The 27,313-nt window shown below is 55.6% G+C and overlaps 1 protein-coding gene across 2 annotated transcripts in view; it reads left to right on the top strand.

Annotated features, from left to right (window-relative positions):
* The window catches only part of TRABD2B (TraB domain containing 2B), a 198,475-nt gene that overhangs the window by 161,821 nt on the left and 9,341 nt on the right, over positions 1-27,313 (top strand). The window contains exons 3-5 of one of the 2 annotated variants that reach the window (XM_059374661.1): positions 4,142-4,288; positions 10,522-10,696; positions 24,914-25,004. In XM_059374661.1, the coding sequence (XP_059230644.1) occupies positions 4,142-4,288; positions 10,522-10,696; positions 24,914-25,004 (413 nt within the window). The remainder of the gene's footprint in view (positions 1-4,141; positions 4,289-10,521; positions 10,697-24,913; positions 25,005-27,313) is intronic. The other variant, XM_059374662.1, reaches the window with a different exon arrangement.

Here is a 27,313-nt window from a genome sequence, read left to right as displayed (position 1 = left end):
AATTGGAGCTAATACTAGACTTAACTTAAAGATGCTGTAAACTTTAAACAAATTAATATGAGCTTAGAAGATACCTGACCCAGAGTAAGTGCTCCATAAACATGAGAACCCTAGTAATGAACCCATGAGGACCTCTTCATGAGTTGCAAAGGATGGTTAGGAGGTGGGAGGTGGGGGGGAAGAGCATATAATTTGATCACAGTCAGGTCTCAGGCAGTCAACAGTCCACCTCCCAAAATAGTTCCCAAACCTCTGCTCTCCAGCCATGACCACTGAACAAAGAGGCAGGCTCCCTGCCCTTACCAAGCTCTCAGTCTACACAGGCAGGGAATGGGGACTCACCTGAGATGGACACTTTATGGGATAAGTGCCAAGACTGGGGAAGGAGGTGGGGAGGGTCTGTGGAAAGCACCAAACATTGCCTGGGGGTCGTGGGAGTCCAGAATGATCAGTGTGAGTTTCTGTCCAAGCCCCACCACACTGGGAATGTCTCTTAAATGATCTGCTCTCAGTTTTCTGTAACACGCTAATAATAAATACTCTGTTGCTATTGTGAGCTGTTTCACAAGGCTGCAAAAGGAAGACAGGTATGGTAACGTATGTGGGATGAACTTGGGCCATGCCAGTGAACATCCTGAAATCCATCCCCAATCTGTGGCACCACAAAGGGTCCTGGCCTGGGCGTCATGCTTGGCTTTGAGTCTGCTCTGCCCCTAGCTTCCCTGTGTGGGCTTGGGTGAACTCTCTCTTGACCACTTCGGGCCCCTGTCTCCTTTCTTCTTCTCTATGATGGGCACAGGATGAGATTGTGGTTCTCAAACTGGGTTCCGGGAGACCCATGGGTTCCACGAAAAAGCCAGGGGAGCCTCTGTTGCAGGAGGGCATTGAGCCTCTAGGACTTCAGGCTCTAGTTGTCTCCTCACATCAATTGGGAAAAGTTCCACTTTTATCTGCTCCACATAGTGAGTTCCAAGTAAGTTTCCTTTGGAAAACAGTAACAATAGAAAAGGATTCTATGGCCAAAAAAAAAGGTTTAAAAAACCGCTGGAGCGGATGACCTACACAGGCCCTTCCAGCTCCAATCTGGGAAGGTTCAAGTCTATTTTCTTCCAAGTTTTATTTACCAAGCATTCCTCCAGCTCTCACTCCACGCCAGGACTGTTCTTAGCACCCTATAGACGGTAGCGTGCTTAACTCGTTGGAACACATCCACACTGCACGAAAACCACAGGACTGTGGAAGTGACTCCATGGGTCTAGGGAGGCCCAGGGAAGCCATTTCCCCTCCAGTCACGGCTTCTGGGCACCTGCATGGATGACCTCACCGCAGGCAGGTGTGCCCTGGGGTGGGGTGTGGTCGCAGGAGCCCATGGGTCCCAGCCTCGCAGGGAAGTGGAGCCTTCTAGCCTGACGTGGATGCCTTCATGCGAGGCCTTCCACACCTGTTAGGTGTGGAAGGAAGTGCCTGTTGCCTTAGTGACGTGCACAGCAACATCGCTGCCTCCTGCGATGGGTCCCAGCCACCAGGCTGCCATTGACACCCTGCACTAGGTGGCTGCAGATTGAATGTCAGGGCACTCACCAGAGCCTGGGGAAGGCCCGGAAGTGGGGTCTCCCCAGCCAGCTCATGACGGGGAGCAACCTGGGCCGCTGCACGCCAGCGCTCTCCGGCTCTCCGCCTGCCAGAATCAGAAGCGGGAGGGGGCAGGCAGAGGGGATCTCTCCAGCATGCTTGGCCCTGTTGCCCACATCAGTACGTTGTGTACCTTATTACATGAGCTTTTCTGGTCAGATTGTGTGTTCTGGAAGGAGATGGCTGATGTCCCTGGTGGGAGCTCCTGCTCCATGGTAGCAGCAGCCCCCAACTGCAGACAGAGCGCCAAAGTCCCAGATCTCGTCTGAGGGGCTTACTGAGTAACCTTAAAAATAGGAAGCTACAGACCACAGCAGGGGGCACTAGGTGGCACTAAGGTGCTAGGGAAAGGATGGAGTGACATCTTCTCGTTAACCGGCCCTGTGCTGAGAGCTGCAGACACAAAACAAGTAGGGCGTAAGTCCTGTCTTCAAGAAGCTCAGAGCCTAGTGGGAGAGCCAGGGAGCTGAACGACAGGCATCACCTCATGTTCGCACCGGGTTGGGGGACAGAAGCATGGCGGATCGCTTGTCCATCGTCGCAGCGGGCTGAGCAGCTCTGGCACTGGGCGTCTGCTCAGGTGTCCGGACCCGGTGGCAGGCGGGCCCTGCTGGGCTCAGCTGGCCCTACTCGCGTTGTCTCGGAGCCGGCTATCTGTCGGCTGGACTGAAATGGCCTCAGTGGGCTCTGCCTATTCCTCAGTGGGCTGGCATGGGCTGCTGTCAGAGCTGTGGAGCTGCAAGAGACAGCAGCAGCCACTGATGCTTTCCAGGCCTCTGTATGTCCTGGTTGCTTATATCCAGAGTCCAGTGTCACAATGTCAGAATGGGAGGGAGCCAGAGAGCTCCATGGCCAAGGGCATGAATATGCAGACAGGTTAAGGTCTGGAGCCACTGTTGTGTCCGTCTGCCACGCAAGGAGACTGCAGGGGGCCTCCGGGAGGTGCCTGACTCAGCCCCCAGGCGGTCAGAGACGCTTTCCTGAGAAGACAGTTGAGCAGAGCCTGGAAGGCCAAGTCTAGATTTGCAAGTGGAGAGCAGAGGCAGGAGACTGTTGTGCACAGAGAACAGCATATAAGACGCCATGAGACATGAGAGTGCTGAGTAGCTGGGTGTTTGGAAACACGTGGGCTGAGTAGGAAGCAAGGTCCTCGACCACAGCAGGGTCCGGGTCACTGCCTGGCAGGCTCTGCTGAGAAGCTAGGCCTTTACTCTGAGGGCAGGAGGCCCCTGTGAAAGTTTTGAAGGGGGAAAAAAAAAAGAGGGTGGGGGAGAGACAATCAAATTTGTGCTTTCAAAAAGTGACTGTGGCAGATGACTATGGGATGGGGGGAGGGGGACAGATTGCACGGGGCCCAGCGGGAGATGCTGGGGACTGAACTGGTGAGAAGACAGGCCGGGGACCATGGTCCGAGGTGGCAAACAGATAATGGGCAAACAGCATGCTCGAGGCCTGAGGACTGGAGGACCAGCTGGGACTAGGCTACAGCAAGAACAGACAGCTTGAGTCGACCTCCAGGCCTTCTGCCCAGGAACTGCAGCAGCTTTTCCCTGCACCTGTGCTAAAGAACCCAGATCGTGGTTACATTCCTCCCCTTTTTGGCCAGAGGGGTCTGGGATACATCGTCACATGAAGGTAGTTCCAGTCCCTTCCTTAGTTTCCCCATCTAAAATGGGACATTTGAGATCATCTCTTGGAGCCTTCTTGGGCAGGCTGTGTTCCATCAGAGCGTGGTCCTCATGGCAGAAGCAGTCAGACCCCTTAATGTCGTTCCTAGGAAGCCTGTGAAAATTACACATCCTGGGCTCCCCCTCAGAGATGCCAGTTCCAGGCATGAGGACTGGGCAGCGGATATCTTTGTCTGGTGCTCTGCGTGATTCTGACGCCAGGCCAGTCTAGCTAGACCGCAGCTGTGTCCCCAGGGCTCCGTATAGCGGCCCAGAGCTCAAGGAGCTTCAGTGCCAGCATGGGTCAGATTCAGAGAAGCCTGGCTCCTTGGGCCTTTGCCTGGAGTGGGGATGACTTCTGGAAGAAGTGGCCGTTGGGTGGGTCCCTGACATCTAAGTGGGTTTCCTGTTTGTTTTGCTCATGTGTTTGTCTTGCGTTGTTTGCCCGCCTTTGATTCCCCATTAGTCTGTGCTCATTCTAGAACTTTCCTAAGCACAAGAATAAGAAAAATCTAGTTGAAAGACAAACTCACCCATCATCCCTAACCCCAGACACAGCGAGGTTCTCATTTTGCCCCATCAGTAGGTAAGATGCTGACAGCCAGAGCAGAAGCTGGGACCTGTGTGGGCAAAGGGCTGGGGATGAGAACAGGCTGAACATGTCCAGAGGCCCAGGGAAGAGTTTAGGCTGCACCTGGCCCGTGCCAGGCCCCACACACCTTCCCTATTTCAGGGCCTGTTGCCCCAAAGTCCAAAGCAAGGAGGGCTGGGCCTGGAGGTGTCGGGGCCCCTGACCTGTTCTAGAATGACAGCCCTTATTCTTTTGTCTTTCTTCTGTGCAGGTGCTGTTTGCCCTGAACCAGACTCTGCTGCAGCATGAGAGTGTGCGGGCGGGGAGCCTGCAGGCGCCCTATACCACAGAGGACCTCATCAAACACTACAACTGTGGGGATCTCAATGCTGTCATCTTCAACCACGACACATCCCAGGTGACGCTCCCCTCCTCCCACCCAGATAGCCTTTAGGTCCCCAGTTCCGAAGGCCTGGCCCATATGAATCCATTTAGCATGTATTAGATACCTACTGTGTGCCAGGTGCAGGCAATTGTCTCTCTGCCATGAATAACAGGACCGTTGGGTGGGTATTCCATTTTACAGATGGGGACACTGAGGCTCAAAGAAGCAAAGAGACTTGCCCAAGCCCACACGCCCCTTAACTGTCGAGTTTGCAAGTTACCAAGTGCAGCGCTCAAGTCTGGCTTGTGCGGTAGGAGATTAGCCTGGTAAGAGTGGGGAAGCCTCTGAGAAGTTCATTTCAGCATCCAGTGAAATTAGAGGCCGGGGGAAGCAAGTTTACTGTGAGCACTTGGGCTGGAGTCCAGCTGAAGGTGTTCTGCCTTGAGTCAAGTCCTAGAGGAGAGATTACCTACAAGGGGGGGCCGAGTGTGAGAAGCACCCCGCGAGGCTGAGCACGACTTCACCAGGTATCCACACCGCCCTCAGGACTCGAGGCCTTCTGTGTCCTGCCTTCTGCTGACCGTGTCCCAGCCCAGGCGCCCCAGCCTGTAGACCTTGTTCCACGGACCAGTGCCCCATACCACCTGCCCGCTGAGGCCCCTGAGCCTCTGTTCAGGCTCCTCCTTCTTCCTTTCCTCCTGCTGGGCCATGGTCCATTGTTACTTCCTCCAAGAAGCCCTCCCTGACCCCTGGATGGGGTTAGCAATTCTCCCGGGCCCCTCGAGAACCTCTGTGCCTTCTGTCCTGGTGTTTGCTTAACCACTCTTTCAAGAGCAGTTCCTTGCTAGAGACAGTGCAGTAACTCCCCCATTTTTCTCCGTGTAAAAGCCAGAGTCTCGGTAATGACCTGTGTGGGCCCCAGGGCTTCCCCCACCCCCACCCCATGCCCTCGGCTCTCCCCTTCCACACCGCTCAAGCTCTGTGTGCCTTCGGGCTGTTCCGTGGGCGCCCCTTGCCATCCTACACATTTCCCTTTCCCCAAGTGTCACCCTGGCTCACCCCCCCATCTTAACTCAGACGCCATCATCTCAGGAAGGTGGGCCCCAACTCCCTGATCTAGAATTGCCGCCTGGTCCCCGCGCCCACGCTCTCAGCCTCTTTACTATGCTCCACTCCCCCTCCAAGGTCTTTGTTGTCTTCTCACCAACTTACATATTTTGATTCACTGATAAGTGATTATTTATTGTTTGTCTCCCCACTCCAGTGTAAGCTCCCTGAGGCCAGGGATTTGCATCTGTTTGGTCCACCAGTATATTCTCCTTCACTAGGCCAGTGCCTGGCACAGGGCAGGACTCAGCAAATAGCTGCTGAATGAATGAATGAAATCGTTTATAAATACCAGGCCCAGTGCTATGAAAAGGGATATGGGGCAGTAGGGGACAGGGCAGCCAGAGAGAGCCACCCTCGTAGGGCGGGCAGGAGAGAAGAGGACATTCCATATGACTCCCAAGCGTGACCCTTGCTCCAAGGGAGGGTAGAGGGCGCTCCTGGAGCCTGCGGCAGGAGTAAGAGTTTAGATGGACTCCGGGTAAGAAGGAAGGATGCCTGCAAGGTGGGAGGTCAGGGAAGAACCTAACTTGGCCACGGGGAGGAGGTAGAGGAATGTTTCAACAGAGGCAAGACAGAGCAGGAGCAGGGGTGTGAGTTTAGGCTGGAAGTGTAGCGGGGGACCGGGCCAAGAGGTTCTGTGTGCGCACGCCACCCTCTAGAGCCAGAGCTCCCTGAAGCAAGGGTGTGCCACGCTTCCCTTGTCCCAAGGCCCAGTGCAGGGGCTGGCGCAGAGTGAGTGCCAGCGAACGGCTGTCCGGGAGAGCAATGGTAGGTGTGTGTCATGCCCCGTGCAGTGGAGACAGTGAAAGGAAGGTTGCAGGGAGCCTGCAGAGGAGGCTCAGGACTCTGGGAGCTCTGATTCCGACCTTCGTGTCCAAGAGCCCTGTGCCAGAGCCCCGCCCTGTGTCATTTGCCGGGAGGGAGGCTGGCGAGTTCCGTGGCTGCGGGGACCTGGTCAGCACTCGGGGTGGCCTGAGCATGAAGTAGCTGGGCTGGGGGCAGGGGTGAGGGCGACAGGGCCCCGCTGCGGCTGTGGCTGACAAGGAGCTGAGAGAGGGAAGAGTGGGGTGACCTCAGGAGATAGCAAGCTCAGATTTACTTTGAGCCTGTGTCCAGAACCACTGATCTGTCTCTGACAGGTGAACTGCGTTGGGGGTCCCCTGGCAGTGCCTGTCCTTGAAGCAGGACAGGGGGTGTCGTTGGACTGGTCACTCGGGTTAGCATAGCAAACTGGGCGGCCCTCCCCTGGATCCCTGGGTACACAGGCAGAGTCTAGCCCCCAAGGGAGGGACTAGGCAGCCCTGCCCCCAGACACACAAAAGCCTAGAGTTGAAGCAGCCAGGCTAAATCCAGAGCCACGTGCTGATGGAAAAGGGGTCTGGGTGACATGGGGCTGCCTCTGTTGCGGGAGGCCCCAAAAGCTGTGGGGAGCTGAGGACACACAGTCTGTAGGGGGCCAGTCACCGCCTGTAGGTAGGGAGGAAGTGGTGTTGGAGCTAGGCTTGAGAATGGAGTCTACCAGGCAGGGATGAAGGGCGGGGCTGGCTGCCTGACTGGGTCAGTGGGGGCGGGGGGGGGGGGGAGGGGAGGGTCCTGAGGAACCATCTGTAGAGCAGGGGACAGATCGTAGGGGACAGGGGGTGAAAATGCCTGCTGAGGGGCAGAAGCCCTGTAGTTCAAGTGGGAGAGGGATGTGGTCAGAAAGATGCCGCTGGCCACTGTGCAGAGGATGGTCCAATGGTCTCTAGAGGCTGGGGCAGGACAGGGGCAGGGCCCGGGGTGGGGGACAGGCGCTGGCTGCATCTCAGTCTTGATCTCCCTTGCCTCCCCACCCCATCTCACTCATGCCCCAACCACCCACAGCTCCCAGGTCATTTGCACCATCGATGCTCCACAACCACAGAGTGAAGCAAAGGAAGCCTGTCTGGGCCCCCAGCCTGTGTTAGGTGGCGAGCAGCCGTATACTCATCACTTTGGAGAGTGAAAGGTCAAATACAATTAAGGGTCAGAATAATTACCAGGCATGGGGAATCTACCTTAGCCATGAAACCGGATCATCCTGGACCAAGCCGGACACGCAGTTATCCAGGAGGTGCCTCTTCCCCGCGCCCACACCCCTCTCAAAGCATGGATCCCACGGTGACTCCCTCGCTGGGCAGTGAGCCTCTTCCAGGGAAACAGATCCCATCTGAGGGTGCTCTGGGACCCCTAGCCTGACACATGGCTAGACCCATGGAAGTTCATGGAAGGTGTCTGTTGGATGGATGGACTGAAGAGAAGGGATGAGGCCCTTGAGGTCAGTGATGTCAGTAGACCCGAGCACTTGACCACCCACCTGACCCTGTCCTGGTTGTGGACCAGGGGAGCCTAAACTGGAGTCCCTCCCCACGGCCCCACCCCAGTCCTGCCTGGCCTGTCCATCTTATTCTCCCACCTTGGACTCGTGACTCTAGGAGACCCCAGGGACCTGACATGTCCTTTTCAAAATTCTATGGTGTATCCTGCACTTAAACGTGTCACGGGAGATTTAAGGCTCCTGACAAGTCTAATGACATCATTAATTTGTTTCCCTCCCAGCCCGGGCATAAACCCAAGTCCCATCCTTGGCATGGAGCCAGGGCCCATCAGCATGAAACATGCAGAGAATGTCAGCCAGCTGCCGGGCAGTCCCAGAAACCCCAGTGGCTAGCCTGACTCCGTCATGGCTTTGACATTGAACTTTCTGGTTCTTGTCCTTGTGCAATTTTTTTTAGCTCCCTAAGGAATGAATGGAGATTCATCTTTTCACAAATGCATATTCATGGTCAGGAAGCAGAGGAGGAAGAGCCTCTGCCGGGACCCTTGGCAGAAGGGAAGGAAAGCAGGATGCTTCCTTCATGGCTCTCTGATGATTCTGAAGGCTTCTATTTGTCATCTCTATCTCTACCCCCTGCCCAAGGCCACCCTTCACTCTAGCCTCTGCCATCATAGGGGGAAAAATGATGAAGCCAGCTCCATCCCCCAGGCTCGTTGTACAAAGCTGACATTCAGTCAAGACTTTCTTTGTGCTCTGCACTATGCTAATAAGCACTTTCCAAAACTGAGCTTATTTAATTCCTACAACAACATAGATTACTCCCATGTTACCAATTTGGACACGGAGTCTCAGACAGCACAAGTAACTTGCTAGTTCTAGAGAGGCAACCCAACTGGTAAGCGGTGAAAGAACGATCCTATCCCAAGTTACCCTGGCTGTCTGATGCCAGGACCTGCCTTCATCACCACCTACTGCCTCTCGGCTCATTCCTTCGGGCATTCATTCACTGATGGAACAAATGTTTATTTTCTGGTACAACATCATCCCACATTCTCTCCCATACCTGAGGAACAGAAAGGGCCCTGCTTCCGGAAATAACTCTTCTGAGCCACAACTCCTCCCCCATTCAGGAGCCTTTCCTAGATCTGCGTCACATCCAAATGTGGCCTGCTTTGTCAAGGCTGCCAGTCATCCCTTCCATTATTGGTGGAAGGGGTAAGAAGAGTTCATTTATCCATTTGCCCAGCACCAACTCTGACAGGGTACCAATATCTGAATGAGTACTGGCAGGGCTGCTGCATACAGCTGTGCAGGTTGTGCATTGAGTAAGTTTAGGTTTCATCAGTCGTATCATGGCCTTGTCTTCCCAGAACAGTGAATCAGGCCCTTATGGCAGAGAAGCCCCTCGCCTCCCACTCTGGGAAGCACCCTGGTGCTTGGCCAGTAGATATCAGAGACAGATGTCCAGGCCCAATCCAAATCCCTGAAGCTTCAGCCTCTGCTGACATCTCCATTTTCCTCAGAAGGAGTGTTGCCAACTTGTCAGTGGCTCTAAAAGCCATGTGGCCGGGCCTCATGACCCTTGGGACCTAATCCCTACAGGTCTTTAGTCTCGTCATGCCAGACTATCCACCTAGCTAGCCCGTCAGGCAGCGAGGCCTTGTGTTCTGTGCATCAGCCTGAGTTGATGAAGAGAGAAATGGAAGAGGAGACACCAGATGGAAGACATCCTGTGCACTAGAGCTTGGAAGGTGGAATGACAGTGAAGGGTTATGGGGAAATAGAGAGGATGTTCTGACTCGTGCCTCATCTCTTCCATGGCCTGTGGCTTCTTCTCAGACCCCACCTACCACTGGAGGCCACAGTGCTGGGACACCTGGACCTGACCTCTAAGACAGGAAGACAAAATGCTGGGAATGGAGGAATCTAGGAGGAGGCAACACAGTGAGGAGAGACAGCATGACTTTATGTTCAAGGTTCCGGAAATGTTTCTGGGCACCTACTGTGTATCGGGCACTGTCCCTAGACTCAAAGAGCTCTCTGCCTAGTTCAGTAACATGTCAGTGACACTTGCCCCCGGCCACAGAACTGGGTATGGACAGTGGGTGCAGAGCTGATAAATGTGGACAGTTCCAAGCCTGGTTGTGGAATAAACCATCATTATGGGAGGCAGCTGTGGTCCTGGATTTGACATTTTGAAGAAGGGATGGAGGGATTTGGTTCTGCCCTGGGAATTCGTGGAGCTGGAGCTGGAGAGATGGTGGTGGCCAACCAGGGCTCAGACACTGGGGAAAACGGAGGCTGCAACCTCTCCTGTCATCTCTGTGGGCCGGGCTAAACCTAGCCCATGATAGCACCCACCATCTCACCTAATCCCCATCTTACGCATGAGGAAACTAGAGCTCAGAAGAGTTAAGTAACTTGGCCAAAGTCACACAGCGTCAGAACCAGGCCTGAATCCAGGTCAGCCCAATCCTGTACCCTGTGGCCTTTCTGCTACACCGGGCAGCTCAGTTGACCTCCCCACCTACCCACTGGCCCGAATTCCTTGCACGCCAGGCTGGGTGCTGAAGGGAGGACAGTGAAGGAGCCAAAAGTCATCTGGCCTCCTGGGCCTCTGCATTCTGGAAGCGGAGGGTCACCAAGGCAGAGAGAAACACAGGAGTCCTACCTCCTTGTGCTGCCACCTCACCAACTGTGTGACTTTGCACACATCTCTGGATCTTTCCACTCTCACTTTCTTCATTTGTATAGTCCATTCCAGGGCCCATTTAAGAAACATAAGTGCCCCGCTCTGCCGGGCTGTTTGCCTCTGCCGTGCCCCGGGAGCACTGAGGGCACCTCTGTCTTGCCTTTGCAGCTGCCCAGCTTCATCAATACCACCCTCCCGCCGCACGAGCAGGTGACAGCCCAGGAGATCGACAGCTACTTCCGCCACGAGCTCATCTATAAGAGGAACGAGCGGATGGGAAAGAGGGTCATGGCGCTTCTGCAGGAGAATGAAGATAAGATCTGCTTCTTCGCCTTCGGAGCAGGTGTGGGCCTGAGTCGGGGAGGAATGATTTGCAGAGTCTGTAAGGGCTGGGAGATGTTGTAGACTGTTTCCTGACCTCTCCTTCCTGAGGGAAAGTGTGGAAGTTCAGAATGGAGCAGGAGAAGCCACATAGCCCACTACTCCTGTGTCTAGCCAAGGGTTCTTCTGTAATAGGCCTCGTGGGCAAGAAGGGTGACCCTGCCAGGGCCAGGACAGCTTCTGGGGCCCCTTCATGTCCCAGGAGACCATGCTGAGAGCCCATCCTGCAGAGCCAGGGCCAAGCCTGGGAGCGCCACGGGGCCCAATGGAGAGAGGCGGGCCCCAGCACCCCATGGCCCGGCTCCACGGCCTGGTCCAGCCCCCTCTGGCTTGTGAGACCTTGACACAATACCATCAAGGGCACAAGCCCCTCTTCTATGAGTGGGCAGTGATAGCAATGACTATGTGATGAACTAAAAATCTCTATCCTGTGGAAGAGTTACAAAGATTAGTGGTAATGTTTCAATAACCTAGTAGCAAGAACTCAGAACGGCAGCTGGCTTCACCGTCACCACCAGCATTAGGACAGGTAATAGACCCTTCATCATCCCACCATGGGCCATGAGCTTGATGCTTCTCCTGGGAGCTCTGGCCTCTCTGTGCAAAGGGAAGTACAAGGCTTGCTGCTCCCCCGACCCCGTCTCCCCTTCCCTTCTCTCCCTCAATCCTTCCTTGCTTGTGGCTCTCTCCAGTGATGACAGCAATGTCTATGATGGGGCCAGTGGATGGCATTTGCCTCCTTTATCAGTCAGCTTTGGCTCCAGAGCCACAGGATAGAAATGTCTGTCTTGCTTACATGGTCGCAAACCGCCTCCTGCTATGTGACAGTGAAGGGGGTGGCACCATGTCTGGAGGGAGGGGGTGGTGGGCCCTCATGGCTGCTGCCTCTCCGCCCTGCCCTCCTCCCCTGGCCCCTGGCCTGTGCTGCACCTGCCCGCTCCAGCCATGCGTCCCTGTAGCCCGGGTCGGTCCCAATTCTGCCATGGGAGGTCTGCCTCCCCGGCCCCACCATTCAACTCGGTACACATCAAGGGGAGAGCCAGGGTCCTCTGACTGTGCCTGTGCTCCCTCTCTGTGGTCCTCAGCATGGGGGAGTCTTGTGGGACAGCGTCTGTGAGGCACACCTGCAACTGGACAGAACCAGTCCCCGCTCGCGGTGGAGCACGACCATGACCTGTGGTGGCCTGTAGCTGGTCCCTTCCCCTTTGACAGCCTTAGTGAACTCATCTGAACAGAAGGATTCAAAAGCACAGGGGCCACTGGTGATTCCAAGAGCTATCTGAACAGTTTTCAGAGAAGAGAGGGGTTCCTGTAAGGGGTGTCTAAAGAAGCCAGCAGGAGAAAGACCTTGACTGACCATGTGGAGAGGGGAAGGCTACCCTCTAGGTGCAGGATACCTACTGGGGACCTGGCATGAGCCAGGACAGCTTTGGGGATTGGGAGGGGAGTAAGTGCACCCCAACACACCCTGTCACCATCCAGCTGCCCTCTAGTCCTCCCTCTGTGGGCATATAGGCTGTGCTCCTGCCCGGAATGGTCCTCCACTGACTAAAAAGGGGAGCCATTCTGAGCCCAGTCAGCCTTGTGGCTTCTCTCTAGGCATAGGAAGGGCCCCCTGGTGAGCCTGATCCCTGAGGGAGGCCAGTTAGAGATCCAGCATTCCACATGGCCCACCCGAGTGGTAGGACCTCATGCCCCAGCTGTCCCATGGCCTAAGACCAGACCTACCCAGGGTCTGAGCCTGGCCCTTTCCTGTGAGTGAGGGAACAGAGGGCTTGGAGATAAAAATCACAGCAATGCGGGCAGTCTTGGGCACTGGCCTGCTTCTGAAACCCAAGTCCACAGAGACACAAATGTGCCCTCAAGCACTCGGCCAGCACACAGCCACCATGCCCATTTCCAGTTTGTTCCCCATTTCTTCAAACCAGCTGGCCCCTGGAGGGTCCTGTGGACAGGCCACCAAAAAGACTCACATCCATCCACTCTTTCCATCCCCATCGCACTATCCTGGGCCAAGCCTCCATCAGCTCCAGGCTCCTGGCTCCAGCTCCGCCTTCGCCGCCTCCAGGCTGCTCCCTGCATAGCAGAGCCAGCAGCTGCTGCTGGCTTTGGCTCCCATCCCGCCTCGAGCTCCTGGAGAGCTCCCACCACGTGATCTCTCTGGGGTTTCAGTAGCATATAACAGGTCTCAAGCTTGATGAGCGTGTAAAAGAATGAATGAGGGAAGGAATGAACACCTGAATGAACGTTGACCAGATCCTTCCCTCCTGGTCTGATCTGGGCCCGGTGGACATGAGAGCCATAAAGTCAGGCTCTCAGAGGCCTGCTGTCCAAGGATAAGCCCAGAACCATGTGCAGATCTTGCTGGCAGCTGCCCCCTGAAGGCTCAGCCCGTCCTGAGACAATGGTCTGAGAATTTGAAGGCTGGAGGCAGCCTCCAAGCTCAAGACTGTCCTCCTTGTCAGAGCCCCAGAGTGACGGAGGCCCTTCAGGCCAAGATCTGGGTGAACCTCACAGCAAGTCAGGGAGAGAGCCAGGACTGGACCCCGGGCCCAGGAGCTATGCTCCAGGAGCTCTGTTCTCATGTGCAGTCAGGGAGCCCGCTGTACAGACCTGTATTGGCATGGAACATGACCCCACATAATCCGTAGCAAGGAAGGTCCACACCCACCTCACTGCCTTCTTATGGCCATAACTCCCAAGCCCCACACCCTAGGGCAAGGCTGACTGCCGCAAAGGCCGGGCCCCAGTGCTCAGGCAGCATGCCACCTGCAGATGGCCGGCAGACACAGCCCGTCCGCTCTACATGCTCCTGTCTGGGCACCTCTGCGGTCCCATCTCAGGCCTTCCTCAGCCCACTTCTGCTCCAGAATCCCCTCCTGGAAGCCCCCAGGCGCAGACTGGGGTCTCCAGAGCAGATGGCGGTCAGCCACCCCCTCTCCCTTCTGCTCCAGAGACATTCGGTACAAAGAGTAAGAGGTTTGGTGTGGGGAGGCTTGGGGGTCAAGGGGGTCTCTACCATTGTAGACACCAGGAAAGCCATTTCCTCTCTAAGTGCCTCAGTCTCTCGAGTGCAAAATGGGGATAATACACCTGCCTCATCAGACTGTGCTAAATATGTTCACTTTAGATCACAGGGTTAACATTCTCTATAGCCGTTTGGGGGAGGGGGTCTTTATAATAAAAAATTCTACTGTGCACCAGCCCCCTGCAGGCTCTGACGTTATATTACCTTTGTGATCACAATAACACCATGAGATGGGCCTTACCATACTCATTTTGCAAATGAAAACTAAGTCCTAGAGAGGAAGAATGGCTTCCTCCAGGCCATGCACGCAGACCTTCAACTTGAACCCTGGCTTCTAGGGTCCCAGTCCCAGCCGTTTCAGAAATGTGGACAGTTTCGTAGGAAGGGTATCCTTGTATCTGGCCCACTCCACAGAAGAGTGGTCTCCTTGGTGTCGGTGATGTTTCTGTAGCAAGGTACCATCTGACCTCTTGGAGAGGTTATTCAGTGGCAACTGGGGTGTGAACGTGTGTGACAATTCTGACCAGGCCTGGGTGACATCTAGGGGCCCAGACGGAAGCCCTGCCTCTCCAGGAGGTGTCTGTGGTCAGTGTGGAAACCCAGATGTTCTAGAATGACCTAAGCCACTGCCATGGGGAGGAATGCCAGCCCAGGGGGAGAGAAGGCCTGATTCTCGACTATCAGGCTCAAGGTCAAGCTGAACCTGCTGGGCCCCCACAGATCTCATGCAGGTTCTTAGATTTCTTGGGTTTCTTCTACTCTGTAAATAACTTTGAAAAAATAGGTACTAGGTGGTAAGTTTTTATTAACTATATTTATTCAATTTACAGGCCTAGGTGGTAAGTTTTTATTAACTATATTTATTCAATTTACAAGCTTATCTAATCTAAAATGATCTTCTTTCTACCATGTTGGAAGTTGAACATCTTTTGCTTTAAAAAACAAAACAAAACAAAATGTGGGTGATACAAGGCAAAGGGAGCTCTCAGAGCCTTTACTTGGCAAAAGAAAAAGCTGGTAACTATATTGTTCCCCTACACACCCTGCTTTTCTTACAGTGGGACAGAATGGAGCATGTCTGAAACATGATGTAAAGAATGCCATAGGAGCGTTGAGGCTGCTCAGTGAGGAAAATTACTAACCCGGGCTTCTGAGATGGCAGGAAGGGTAGAATCAGAGCTCAGGTAGAGGGTCTGGCCCTGGGTAGAGAAGGGCATTTCCTCACCTGTAACTGAAGGAGGGAGGAGGCCAGCAGATGGGTGATTTGCTAGTCAAATCACCTGATGGCTTTCTAATCAGAGCTCCTCTCTAGAGAGGGTAAAGGCATCTGCAGAGAAAGAGGCAGCAAGTGAAAGGTTCTTGGTTTAAAGAGAGAGCATTGGGCCTAAATGCAAGTGAGACTGGCTATAAGGAGTGGCATGGACAGGAAGTTAAACAGACCAAATCGCCCAGAATCAAGTTCATTCCCTTTAGTCACACGGTACCTCCTGGGCCCCGGGCCCCAGAGGAAGAGGGAGGTCTCAGTCCCAAGCAATAAAAGATTACAGTGTTGTCAATAGCGCCAGGGAACTGGGCCTTCTCGAGATCTGTTAATTTATCAGCTAATCCTAGAACCTGGAATGGATTGAGTAACTTAGGAGCTGGCAGAGCTGGGGTGGAGCTACAGACCAGACTCAAAGGTGGACCAGATAATCACTAGAGCCCGCTCATCTCAAACTCTGGAGCCAGTGCTTACCGTACATTCCAGAGCCCTGAAGCTATGATCTGAATATGGTTCTACCTGCTGGCCTTCCGAAGCCCTCTGACACCCCACATCCTCTCATCCCAGCCTTCTCACGTTCTAGTTGAGTTTGCCTCCGTCACTCCTGGATTCGTGGGAGGGTTTTGGAGCTAAGAGCTTCCAGCCCATGGAGAGCCCTCCCTGAGGGCTGCGGCCACCTGCCCCCATGAGCAGCGGAAGTCCCCTCGGCAGAAAGCGTGCTCAGGCAGGCGGTGTGAGCGGCAGAGACTTTGGTGCTGCAGCTGCTGCCCGAGTGCCTGCCTGCCCGGCCCCCGCCAGCCTCTCTCTCTCTCCCCAGCCCAAGCGCCACAAGCCCACACTCAGCAGCACACTGAGGGGCCGGAACACAGAAGCCGAGTGGTGGTGTAGGCCCCAGCGTGAGAGCAGGGCTGGAAGCCCAGCGTCCCGGAACACCCGTCATATCTTTCTTTGTAAATAACAGCAGCCGCAGCTCCCTAAAAGGGGCACTATCCTGACTGAAGGACATTCATAGGACCTTTATGTCCTCCATTCCCCTTGGAGGGAGACAGGATGGTATTTATTATTCCATTGGGCAGACAGGTAAACCGAGATACAGATGGGAAGTGAAAGACACAGACCTGGAGTGAACTGATGGTCACGCTGATAGGCCATTCCTATCGATGGCCAGTCCCCGCCCTGCCCAGAAAAGATCCAGCTGCTGCTTGGCTGTCTGTGCTGCAGACTGTGCCCCTCTCCTCTCCTGCCTGGCCTTTCCACCAACTCCTCTCTAGGCTCCCACAGCCCTGTAGGATTTCCTTATCACAGCCTGGCTTGTGCCGAGCTCCTTTGTCATCTCCCAGTCTAGGAGGGAAGGTAAGACAGAGAAGGCTTCCCAGAGGAGGTAAGAACCAGTTAAAATTTTCCTGAGGCTGGTCCAGCTGTATCATCCCCACAGTCCTCAGGACAATATCCACAGCTGCCTCCCTCCCGCCGGGGTTCTCCACTCGGCAGCCTCAGGAACAGAGCTCATGGCTGAGCACAGAAGAACAGCCATGTCCCCCTGGAGGGCTCTCCTTCACCTTGGAAATGAGGGACGCTGCAAACAGGCAGCACACACCCAGCCGTTTTCTCCTCACGCAGGGGCACACCCATGGCCTGCCACACTCCCCACGCTGGAACATGAGGCCACAGCATCCGGAAGTGTTTCAGAATTTCCAATGGCTCTTCAAAGGGCGCTGCTCCCCACCACGCTCACATCTGGCAGCTGGCACGCCTGCTCCGGGCTGTGATCCTTGGCCAGAGTCACCCTTCCTGTTTCAGCCCAGAGCAGCCAGCCAGCCAGAGGAACATCCATCTGCTAGCTCGTCCCTCACGGGAGCCACCTCTGCCCTCTGGGATGGGGGAGAGGAAGGAATGGAGGACGCATGCCCCAGGCTGGATCTGTCAGGGAGCCGGGATTCATGGAACATTGGCCACGGGCTCGGCACTCTTGCGGGACCGCATAGGGAAGGCAGAAGAAGAAAGCAACCTCGTTAAGAGCACGGGCTTTGGAACCAGACTGCCTGACCTAGAAGCCTAGCGCTTCTCCTTAGAGGAAGTGGCCTGGGCAGACCAGGTGCTTCACTTCCTGACATCAGATTTCTCCTCCCGAAAATGAGCCTGAGAGTCAGGGGTCTGGTCCTTGGACTGCTCAGTGCCTGGGGCAGTGCCGTCTCTGGATAAATGGAAGCCCTCGGTATTATTAATGCTTCTGAGTCCTGGATCCTCAGAGCCCATAGTCCCCCAAGGATAGGACTCCCCTGACCCAGGAGAGAGCAGGGCCATCCAGGGAGAAGGAGGAGGCAGAGGAGGCAGCCATCTCCATCCTCCAAGGACTCAGATGAACACTGCGCAGAGACCCCTAAAGCCGGCTCAGCTCCAGTCAGCGGTGAGGCTCAGGAGCAGGTTGGCCAGCAGGGAGCTCTCCTGGGTCCCGGCTGCTACCTTGGCCACAGGAGTCCCAGACTGGGCACCACCCCCTGCAGCCACAGAACCCCTCACAGGCTCTGTCTCCGGGGCTCTCCCCCAGGGCCTCACCGTGACCTCAAACCGCTCTGCACAGTGTTTGCTTGGGTCTAGAGTGGTGTCAGACCCCAGGAGGAAAGGCCGCCTTGTCTGACCCATCTCAGGACCCCCAGGGCCTGGCACGTGCCTGACATGTAGGAGGTCCCTGAAAGGGCTTGTGGCTCCAGGCCCTCAGGGTAAAAACCTCCAGCACTTCTGCCCTCACGGATAGGGTGGGGTGCATGGAGGAGACTTCCTCACGTCTAAACAGGGTTAATTGAAAGACGATCTGCTCCAAAGAGAATGAAAAAGCTCAAACCCTGGGGATTTTAGAAGAACCAAGAGGATTGGAGTGGAGGGATGGGCCTGGTGGGGGATGGGGGGCGTGCTTCTACAAGGACAGACACAACTGGGGGAGGTCGTGAATGGGACCCCAAACCGGGCGATTGTCACACAGGTGTCATAGGCCCAGAAGCAGCTTCAGCCCTAGAGGGGGGCTACGTTGTGCCCAGGGAGCCCCTGCCTCAGCAGCTGCCTCCAGAAGTGCCCTTTAAACAGACGTACTCCAAGTCATGAACGGGCTCAGGCCAACCCCCAGTTCTGCCGCCTTCTCTCTGTGTGATGCTGGGCAAGTTCTGCTGGCCTCAGAAACATCACAATGAGGTCAAATGACACTATAATTCAAAGTGTCCAGTTCTGCCTGAGCTCTGGAGAGACGGGAGGTGGGGTTGTTTTTCTTGGTATCCATCCTCCCATTATTTAACAGCAGAGCTAAGCTGACCAGCTGAAGGCGCAGGGCTCTTTGTTTCTGATGCCCTGGGTTCTGGCAGCTTCCAGAGAAGAGCAGATGATAAAGGGGGCAGAATCGGGTTCCACCTGGATTTGCCCAGCTCCCCAGAGGGTGTCTGAACCCCCTCTGAGCAGGCCTGACAAGCACTCAGTGACTCTCTACTTACATACCTCCAGGGAGGGGGCCCTCACTCCCACACAGAGCTGGACAGTTGTGTGAGAGAGTGTTTTTTGGGCCCTGCTGAAACCTGGCCCCCTTAGTCTTGTGCTGCCATGATCCAGAATCCCATAGCTTGCCCCACTTTCCTGACCCTCACTGTGCCCCACCTCCCCTTTCACTTCACATTCCAACAACCTGGAACCCTGGGCTGCACAGCCATGCTCTTCTTCTGTTTGTGCCCACAGAAGTGCTAAATCCCATCGTGAAGGCCCTTCCTTCAGCCCCATAGCCCCTGGTGGGGCTCCCTCACTGTAGGGCTCTCCCTGCCACATAAGGCTGTGCATGCCTGTCCCCCGAGCCCCGCCCTGGACTCGATCTCCTCTGGGGTGGGGACCATGTGTCTCAGCTCCAGGACAAGACTGGATGCAGGGGACACATCATCTCAGTCCTTCCTGAGCTAAAAACGCCCCCGCCCTGCCCTGGCTGGCCCAGCAGGAGAAAGGAAACCCAATTCTGCCAGTTTCCCAGGCAGACCTTCCTTGGAAGATCGGAAGCCCCATGATACCCCCAGTTGTCCGTCCATCCCCAGGGCCCTCCATCCAGCCCTTCTGTCACACTTCCTCGGGAAAACAAACACCTCCGTCACTTGGCATCCGGCTGGCTAATCCTGGCAGTTGGATTAGCATTTGAAAGTTTCCCTTGCATTAATTTCAGACAGAACATAAATATGAGCTTGGGATCCCTCTTCCAGGAGGAGAAAACTGGAAACCCAGCATGCTCACTGGAGAGAAAACATGTGTGCTGGCCGAGGGGAGCCTGTGTTACTTTGGAGCCATTGTGGGAACATCTGGTTCTCCCCCTCTGCACGGCCCCCCCAACACTATCTTGAAATTACCCTGTTAATTGGCCCGTTCTTCTTGCCGAGGTTTTCTCTCCAATCTGGTGAACTCTGAAAGGACACACATTGCTGACAGTTCCCGGCCCCCCAAATGCGAACTCGGAATCCTTCGCAGACACTAAGACCTCAGAGCAAATGTACTAGAACGTGCAGCGAACTAGGACATAGCTGGATAAGAAGTCAGAGCTTGGCATTTTACCAGTTGTGTGATCTAGGGCAAGTCCTTTCCTCTCTCTGAGCTCTAGTTTCCACATCTCTAAGCGGTGGGGTACCTCAGAAGGTTGCCACAAGGCTGAAATGGAAAGGATGTTCGAGAAGCACCCAGGAGAGTCACCGAGTAGGAGTTTGTGCTTAGGTTATCCAGTGATGGACTCCTAGAGCTGGGAAGACCCAGGAGACCATGGAAGGCAACAGAGGCACAGAGAGGGGAAGGAAACTGCCTGAGGTCACGCAGCCCGTTAGCTGCGGAGCCAGGTTTTCTGTCCTAACCGCACAACAGGGTTTTTTGCTCTGCTCTACCATGCCTTCCCATGTCGGGAGGCTACCGGGCTGGAGCCCCTGAGGGGTAGAGACTAGATCCAGCCTCCGTTCCGTTTGCTGAGCCTGGTGCCCTGGCACAGGCCTGCTTATACCTGGAAGAAGGGGAGTCTTTTCTCTGCACTAAAATATGATGGGGCTGTGCCCTCTGGGAGCAGGACGCCTTCCCTGTTTCTATATGAATGTCCTCTAAGTGGTACTCTGACTTGTGGGTTCCAGGAGACAATCACCAAATGAGCCCCACCATTTGTAAGACCTATGATCCTTCTGCCCCACAACCATGTATGTCCCCTCTTGGCTACAGGGGTCCCTCCTCCAGGAAGCTTTCCGTGATATCCTCGGTAGATGAGTCTCTCCACCGCCGTGCTCTGTGTTTTCATTTCTGGGTTCTTTTTCTCTTCTCTCTTTTCCTCGCTATCTCTGTCTCTTTATATCTCTGCCCTGTTTTTGTCTTTTTCTATCTCTTGCTTTCCATTTCAGTGTCTATCCTTTTCTCTCTCTCTCCCTCCCACTGTCTCTAAGTCTCTTACAGCCTGTCTCCCAGCCCCTCTCTCCCTCTCATCTGTCTGTCTTCTCTCTGTTTCCTTGTGTCCTGGCACTCTCTCCCTCTCCCGGGAGACACTCCTGGGAGTGTCTCTTTTCTCTCTCAGCCCCTCTGTTGTCTCCTCTCCCCTAGTCTCTGTCTCTGTCGCTCTGTCGCTCTGCGTGCCCCACCCCTCACTGTCCCGCCTCCCTTCCCTCCTCTCCTCATCCACGAAGCCTCAGCAGATGAAATGGAACCGAACTTCCTGCAGAGAGCTGGCCAGGAAACAGCTGTCAGTGCTGGAAGGAACAGCTGAGCAGTGGCCAGGAGACCCCGGGAGCCTGGGCAAGCCCGCAGGCTAAGCCCCAACATTGGGGCCCCTTTGGAAACTTTCCACACCTTCCCTGCAGGTTTCGGGATGGGTGTGGTGATGTTTTCGGGATTTGTGACCTTGGAGGCAAGCCTAGGCCCCGTCTGCCAGCCTCCAGGGACAGCACGCACCAAGCCCTGACTCGGGCTGGTGTGAGCTCCTGGGATTGGTGGAATCTGCGGAAGCATCACCAAGAGGCGGGGCAGGGGCTACAAGGGAGGGGGATCTGTGAGTTCAGGTCTCCTGGGGATAAGATGAGATCAGGGCAAGCATATGGAGTAACGGGTTTTGTCATTCATTCATTCAACAAACATTCATGAAGCCACCACTGTATGCCAGACTTGGGCTTAGCCCTGAGGCCAAGGATGAATCAGACATGGCTCCTGCCCTCGAAAAACTCAGTCTCCCCTCAAATGGCTTGTTGAGAATGCATTCTGACGGGCATCTCTGGGGGTGGGGTGGGTGGGAAGATCATTCCGGCTGCAGAGAGAGAGCAAGGAAGGCCATTCTGCAGTGACTCAGGCACAAGCTGATGGGGACCTGAGCTAAGCTGGTCAAGCATGGATAGGAGAGAGAAATCAGAGGGCCTCTGGTCACTCATTGGATGAGGAGGGCGAGGAAAAGTCAAGCCAGAGCCCATCTGAGTTGGATAACAGAGCTCAGTTGAGACACATCCCAGGAGGGGAGGGTGAGCTAGGTTTTGTAGGCTGCAGAGGCTGTCAGGTACAGACGTCCGGTAGGCTGTGGGACAGACAGGTCTGGGCGAGGACAGTAGTTCCAGAGTGGTCCACACTGCATGGTGATTGACACCATCATGTGGAAGATTTGTCCACAGATTGTGGGGAAGCAGAAGGCTATGGACACGATTCCTGGGGCCCCCACATTTACTGGACAGGAGAAGGGGGACACGGGGCAGTGAGAGGGCTACAAAGAGAAGCAGGACAGCACCATGTCGTGGGGTCCTATGAAGCCAAGCCTAGGGAGGGAAGGGCTGGGCCGCACTGGGAGCACAGGCTCAGGAATGGGTGGCTGGTGTGTGTTATCCTAGGGCAGGGGTTCACAGGGAGGGCGCCCCCTGGAGCTGTGCAGGAGCTGCCTCTTGTAGGGGGCAGGCAACGGGAGACTCTGGTCTCTTTGCCTTGCAGGGAAGGAAGTGAAGGCAGGCGTGGCTTAGAGAAGTAAAGATGGGATTTGCAAAAATCATTGCTGATGGCTTCCAACTAGTTTCTCAAAGTATCTGGAGTCTTCTGTTCAGGCAGTGTCTGAAGCTGCTGAGGCTGAAGACATGGATGGGGCACTGATTGGACCCCGAAACGCTGTCAGGCAGCTCTCGGGATCCAGCTGGAGCTCTGTACGGCTTGGGCCCTTCCGAGCACCACCTCCCCAGCATCAGGAATGCTCCTCATGGAGTGGGTAGCACAGCTTGGTAAATATTCACCACGGCTCCTATGCAGCTGGAGGCAGCCTGCTCTCCCTGGTTGCTCTTGAAATCCTCTGGGCGGACCACTGCTGGGCCTGGAGGCCCTCGCCTTTAAAGGGTCTCCATGGAGGCATGGAAGGAATGGCCTTTGCTGCCGGGAGTAAATTCCAAGAACTGCTGGCAGGGAGCTCCTACAACCCGTTTGCCAAAGGCCACCATGCCCAGACTCCCTTCTAGCTCCGTCACACTCGGGGACCAGGCAAGAGTGGGCAGGACTCTGTGCCCCCCCCCCCCGAAGGACTAGCTTAGCTCATCACTCAAGAGTGCACGCTGGGCTTCTCCAAAGAACGGTCACTCCTCCTGCCTCATCAGGATCTCACCAGCCCCCGAAGGGATGCATGCCCATTTGACACTCAGGAAAACGGGCTAAGGGCAAGGAAGCTACTTGGCTCAGGAGACGCATAGCCATGGCAGGAGATTGGGTCTCTGTCCTTAACAGGACTGGGTGAAGCCCAGGGTCCTGGGAGGGTCTGCTCATGCCTGTGTTGTCTGCGTGTCTTCTACACTCAGCTTCTTGAATGAACCTCAGTTATCCCCTAACCTTCCACGTGCTGTTTCCCCGTCTGGAACCCTCCCCCCGCACCCCATGCCCAACTCTCGTCCTCACCTGGCTAATTCTTATCCCACCCTTCAGCTCTCACTGCCTCCTCCAGGAAGTCTTCCCTGACTTGAGGTTGTGCTTCCCTCAGCATAGTGCTTAGCCCCAATCAAAAGACCTTGATTCTGAGACCAAGTGCCTGGAACAGGCCCCTGTCTCTTCACCACTGACTAGCACTAGAGATCCACTGGATCAGTATGTGTCAGATTAATGAAATGAATCAGTAAAGAAAGGGGGGGAGGGGGAATACATTTTGGTCGGGTTCTCCAGGGTCAAACAGAAGCTTTCCCCAGAGAGTCTGAGAGCCAGGGGAGCCCATGGATCCCTCCCTTGTACAGAGACATTAAGAGCTTTTGCGCATAATGGATTTGCCTGAGGTCTCAGAGCCGGTGAGGCAGGTCCTGGACTAGACGCCAGGTCTCTCATTCCCAGACCAGTGGTCTCTCGCAGTGATCCCAAGGTGGATTTCAGGGACAGGGGTGGGCCAGCGCAAGAGAGCAGAAGCTGGCCCAGAGGTGTGCAGGGTGGCAGCGGAGGGGGTAGGCTCCACCCTCCGTCCACTGCTCTGCAGTCCCCGCCTCACCCCCTCTGTGCCGGAGTCTCTCTGGTCCCGCCCAGCTTGTCCACTGTCTGCTCTCTTCAGACCTCCCCAGGGCTGTCAGCGCGCTGACCTTCCGGCTTCCCACCTGTCACCACCTGTCACAGGCGATTAGACTAATGGCACAGGGATTTCCCCCCAGGTTCTGGGCTGAATGGGGAGCTGAGGAGAATGAGCCGCCCATGGGAGTGGGGCCGCAGGGCAGGCACACAGGCTAGGAAGCCACAAGGGGTCACTGCCACTCTGCCCACATCTAACAGGTGGGGAGATCGAGGCCCAGGGAGGACGAGGGGCTGGCCAGGGTGCTGACTCCCATCACTTAGCCTTCTGAGGACCCTTCCTCACTGGAACCTGGGAGAACCTTGGCTGTTGCCAGACTTCATGCCCGTGTCCTGCTGAAGGAGACCATTTTCTGGGCTCATCTGGGGCTGGGGCTCTCTGCATTCTGAACCACCAGCAACAGGGCTGGCCTCAGAGCAAGTGCACCATAAACGTTTGTTGAATGAATGCTTAATGGGTTGGGGTGAGGATACCAGCACCCCCCCACCAGCAGGAGCCACCTCGGCAGTGTTCGGCTCCCGCTTTAGACCCCTTCTGTGCCCCCGCTGCTGTCTGCTGGACCTGCAGCCGTTGCAACCATGCGTTGCTCTCTCCTTCCCCAGAATCTGACACCTGGTGAGTTTTCTGGGGCCATTCAGGGCCTGGATTGTAATGTGTGTTTCACAGAGGCTGGATAGAAGGTGAACGAATGAATCCACGAAGGTCTTTACCCTGTGGAGCGTTGTGGAGAGACAGACATGAACACAGAGAACCCACTCCAGTGCTATGGAATGGGCCCTCAAACTGCTGGTGGAACTCACGAAGAAGAGCCACAGACCTGCTGAGGGCCGGAGGGCTTCTTGGAGGAGGTTTTCTCCAAGCTGGGCCTTGCATGACCCCTTTCCGCTGCTCATTTCTGTTGCTTGTCTTACATGGGCTGAATTCACTTTACTTTTCTGGTATAAAACTGTGTGGCGGCCACAGCTGGCGCCTGGGTCCTGTGCACGGAGACTGTGTTGCAGGTCATTACCATCTGAGTCTGGGGTCAGCCTCAGAGTACGAGGCACAACGAGGCCACTTGAAACACTTGTGACCTTTGCCACAACGCCAACCACTGTTCCAGCTGTCCTCCCACTAGGCCAGCAGGGAATGCTACCATCATTCCCTTTACAGAGGGGAGCCCACGGAAACTGGGGCCTGGGGACATATGACGGGTGAGCTGCAGAGCCAGGATTTGGACCCATGCCAAGGTGGCACCGGGACAGCATCCAGACACACTGTACCATCTTGGGTATAGGTGGTCCCTGGCCTAAGGGGTCCCCAGTGGCTGGTGACTTGGCATGTGGCTGAGTCCACTCTGACTCTTGTGTTCTAGGTCATTTCCTGGGAAACAACACAGTCATCGACGTCCTTCGGCAGGCAGGGCTGGAAGTGGAGCACACACCGGCAGGGCAGACCATCCACAGGTGAGAAACTCAGGCATCTGCGGGGTACGGGCCTGGCAGGCCTGCTGCTGCCACCACGAAGCCCGCCGGAGCCTGTGGAGCATGGCTGGGCTGCACCCTGTCCTCCTGCTCGGCTTGCGGGGCAAGTTGTGAAAAAGCCTCGTAGGGACCCGCTGTGACTGGGCAGCCAGGAGTGCAGGGGCTGGGCTGGAGGTGAAGGGACTGGGAAGGAAGCTGCCATGCTATCTTGGCAGCCTGGGAGGTGAGGTTGGGGACAGGGCAGTAGGAATGGGAGGAACGTTAGATCCTGAGAGATGCTCAAGATTTAGAGCCGGGTTGGGGTGGGGTGGGGAGAAGGACTCTGTAGGATACCTGGGGTGCTGCCTTGAGAACCAGGGGATGCCCAGCCCCACCCACACCTGTTCCTCACCTTCCTCTGACCACACCTCTTGGCTGCGCCCCCCTACCCGTGACTTTCCCATCAGGACATACCTTCTCCACTCAAATAGCCATCACTGGGCATCTGAGGGGTTCCTGTCCCTACCCTAGGTGGGGGTCCTCTGGTCCCACTTGTGGTCCACAGTGCCAGGGCAGGCATGATAGGGTGTCCGCCCACACTGGGCAGCTCTGGGGGAGGCAATGACAGCATCCTCAAACTTGGGGATTCCCTTCAGCCTGTGCCCCAACCGTATTGCCGGAACCTTCCTCACTAGACAACAAAGGCGACCACAGTGCAGTTTCAGCCCCTGTCTCTGACGTGACATGAGCCAGGGTCAGAAAGAAGCTTGAACAATCATAGCGAACATTTATCGATGGTTCACTGTACACTAGGCTCTCAGCGTTTCTAGCTCATTCAATCCTCTCAAAAGCTCAATGAGTTAGAAACTAGAGTATCCCCACCTTAAAAGTGAGGAATTGGAGGCCCAGAGAGGTGAAGTCACTTGCAGAGGGAGACACAGCTCATGGTAATGGCAGTCTGGCTCTAGACCCTCCCTAAACTCCTAACCACTCCCTGTCCCCTCTCTGGGGACTGGAGGTGGGATTGGAGGCAGGGGTGCTCAGGAATGACTGAGGCTTTGCTCCTTGCTCTGCAGAAATGAGGCTTGGACCCCTAGCCCCCCAGAGCTTTGAGCCTCTGGTCCCCTAGCTCTGGGCCAATGCTCACAGCTGTCTCCATGGCACTTCTAGAGGACCTTAAAAACTCCCTCGTATTGGACTCCTTCCTCCTCTGATCACCTGAGTCAAGCTCATGACACTGTTCTTCCTGAACATTTGAGTGCAGCACAAAGCAGTCTGCCCTGGGCCAGCGCAGGGGTGTGCTCGAGGAGCGAGGGACCCAAGGCAGCCTCGGGGACAAGGCATTCTGCACGCTCCCCTTCACAGCCCCAAGGACTTCATCCGAGGCTCATTGTGTCTGTCCAGGCCAGGCAGGGTGGGCAGACAGGCTGGGGAGGCTGCCTCTGCTCCTATTCATCTCAGAGCCCAGGCATTAGAGGAAGCCCCCCCCACTCCCCGCCTCTCCCGGCCGCCTGCCCGGCCCTGCTCCGAGAGCTCTCAGGCTGAGCCTCCAGCACACGCTGAAATCCTGCGGGTGGGGTGAGGGGCCGGGATGCTGAGGAGGCCCCAACAATAAAAGCCATCATCGGCCACAGGTGCTTCCTGGATCCATCTTTTTGTCTGCCTGTTTTGAATTATCTCCCTAGCAGCTGCAGCATCTCCTGAACCCTGGGAATCTGGGCTTGCCGTGGGGGCTGGGGACGGACAGGCTGAGCCGATGGCCTTCTCTCCTTCAAGGAGGGAGAGGCCCTTCACCCCATCTTGCATGCGGGACTGGAGGAGGAAGGAGGACAGGCTGTGTGCCGCCTTGGGTGTCACTGGACCTTTATAGTTCCCCACGCCACGTCCAGCCTTCTGCCAAGACCTGATGTCCTCCAGAGGAAGTCCATTAGGGCCCCAGAGAGGAACGAATAAAAGGGAGAGGAGCAGACGATGTTCCCGGGCTGAGAGACCTGTGTAGGTAGCGCTGTATGGGATGTGAATTCCACGACCACACGCCTAATCAGTGTTTCAGTGCTCACTACAGCCAAGTCCCTTTGCCGGCAGGCCAGGTGTAAAGAAATGCTTGTTATGGGTCGGGCACTGTGTTAGGACCTCAGCTCATTCATCCGTGCGACAAGCTTAGGAAGTAAGTGGGAATAGGACTACTCCCATCTCGCAGCTCCCTGCTGCTCCTCAGCCACTTCCCCGCAGAAGCACGGGCTGTGGCATCCCCATTTCACAGAGCAGGAGAACGAGGCACAGCGCGGTTAGTCACTTGCCCCAAGACCCTC

Source organism: Mustela nigripes, chromosome 14 (assembly GCF_022355385.1).
Source record: "Mustela nigripes isolate SB6536 chromosome 14, MUSNIG.SB6536, whole genome shotgun sequence".
Taxonomy (NCBI): domain Eukaryota; kingdom Metazoa; phylum Chordata; class Mammalia; order Carnivora; family Mustelidae; genus Mustela; species Mustela nigripes.
Note: the sequence above shows the minus strand (reverse complement) of the source record. Positions and strands in the feature narration are given on the sequence as shown.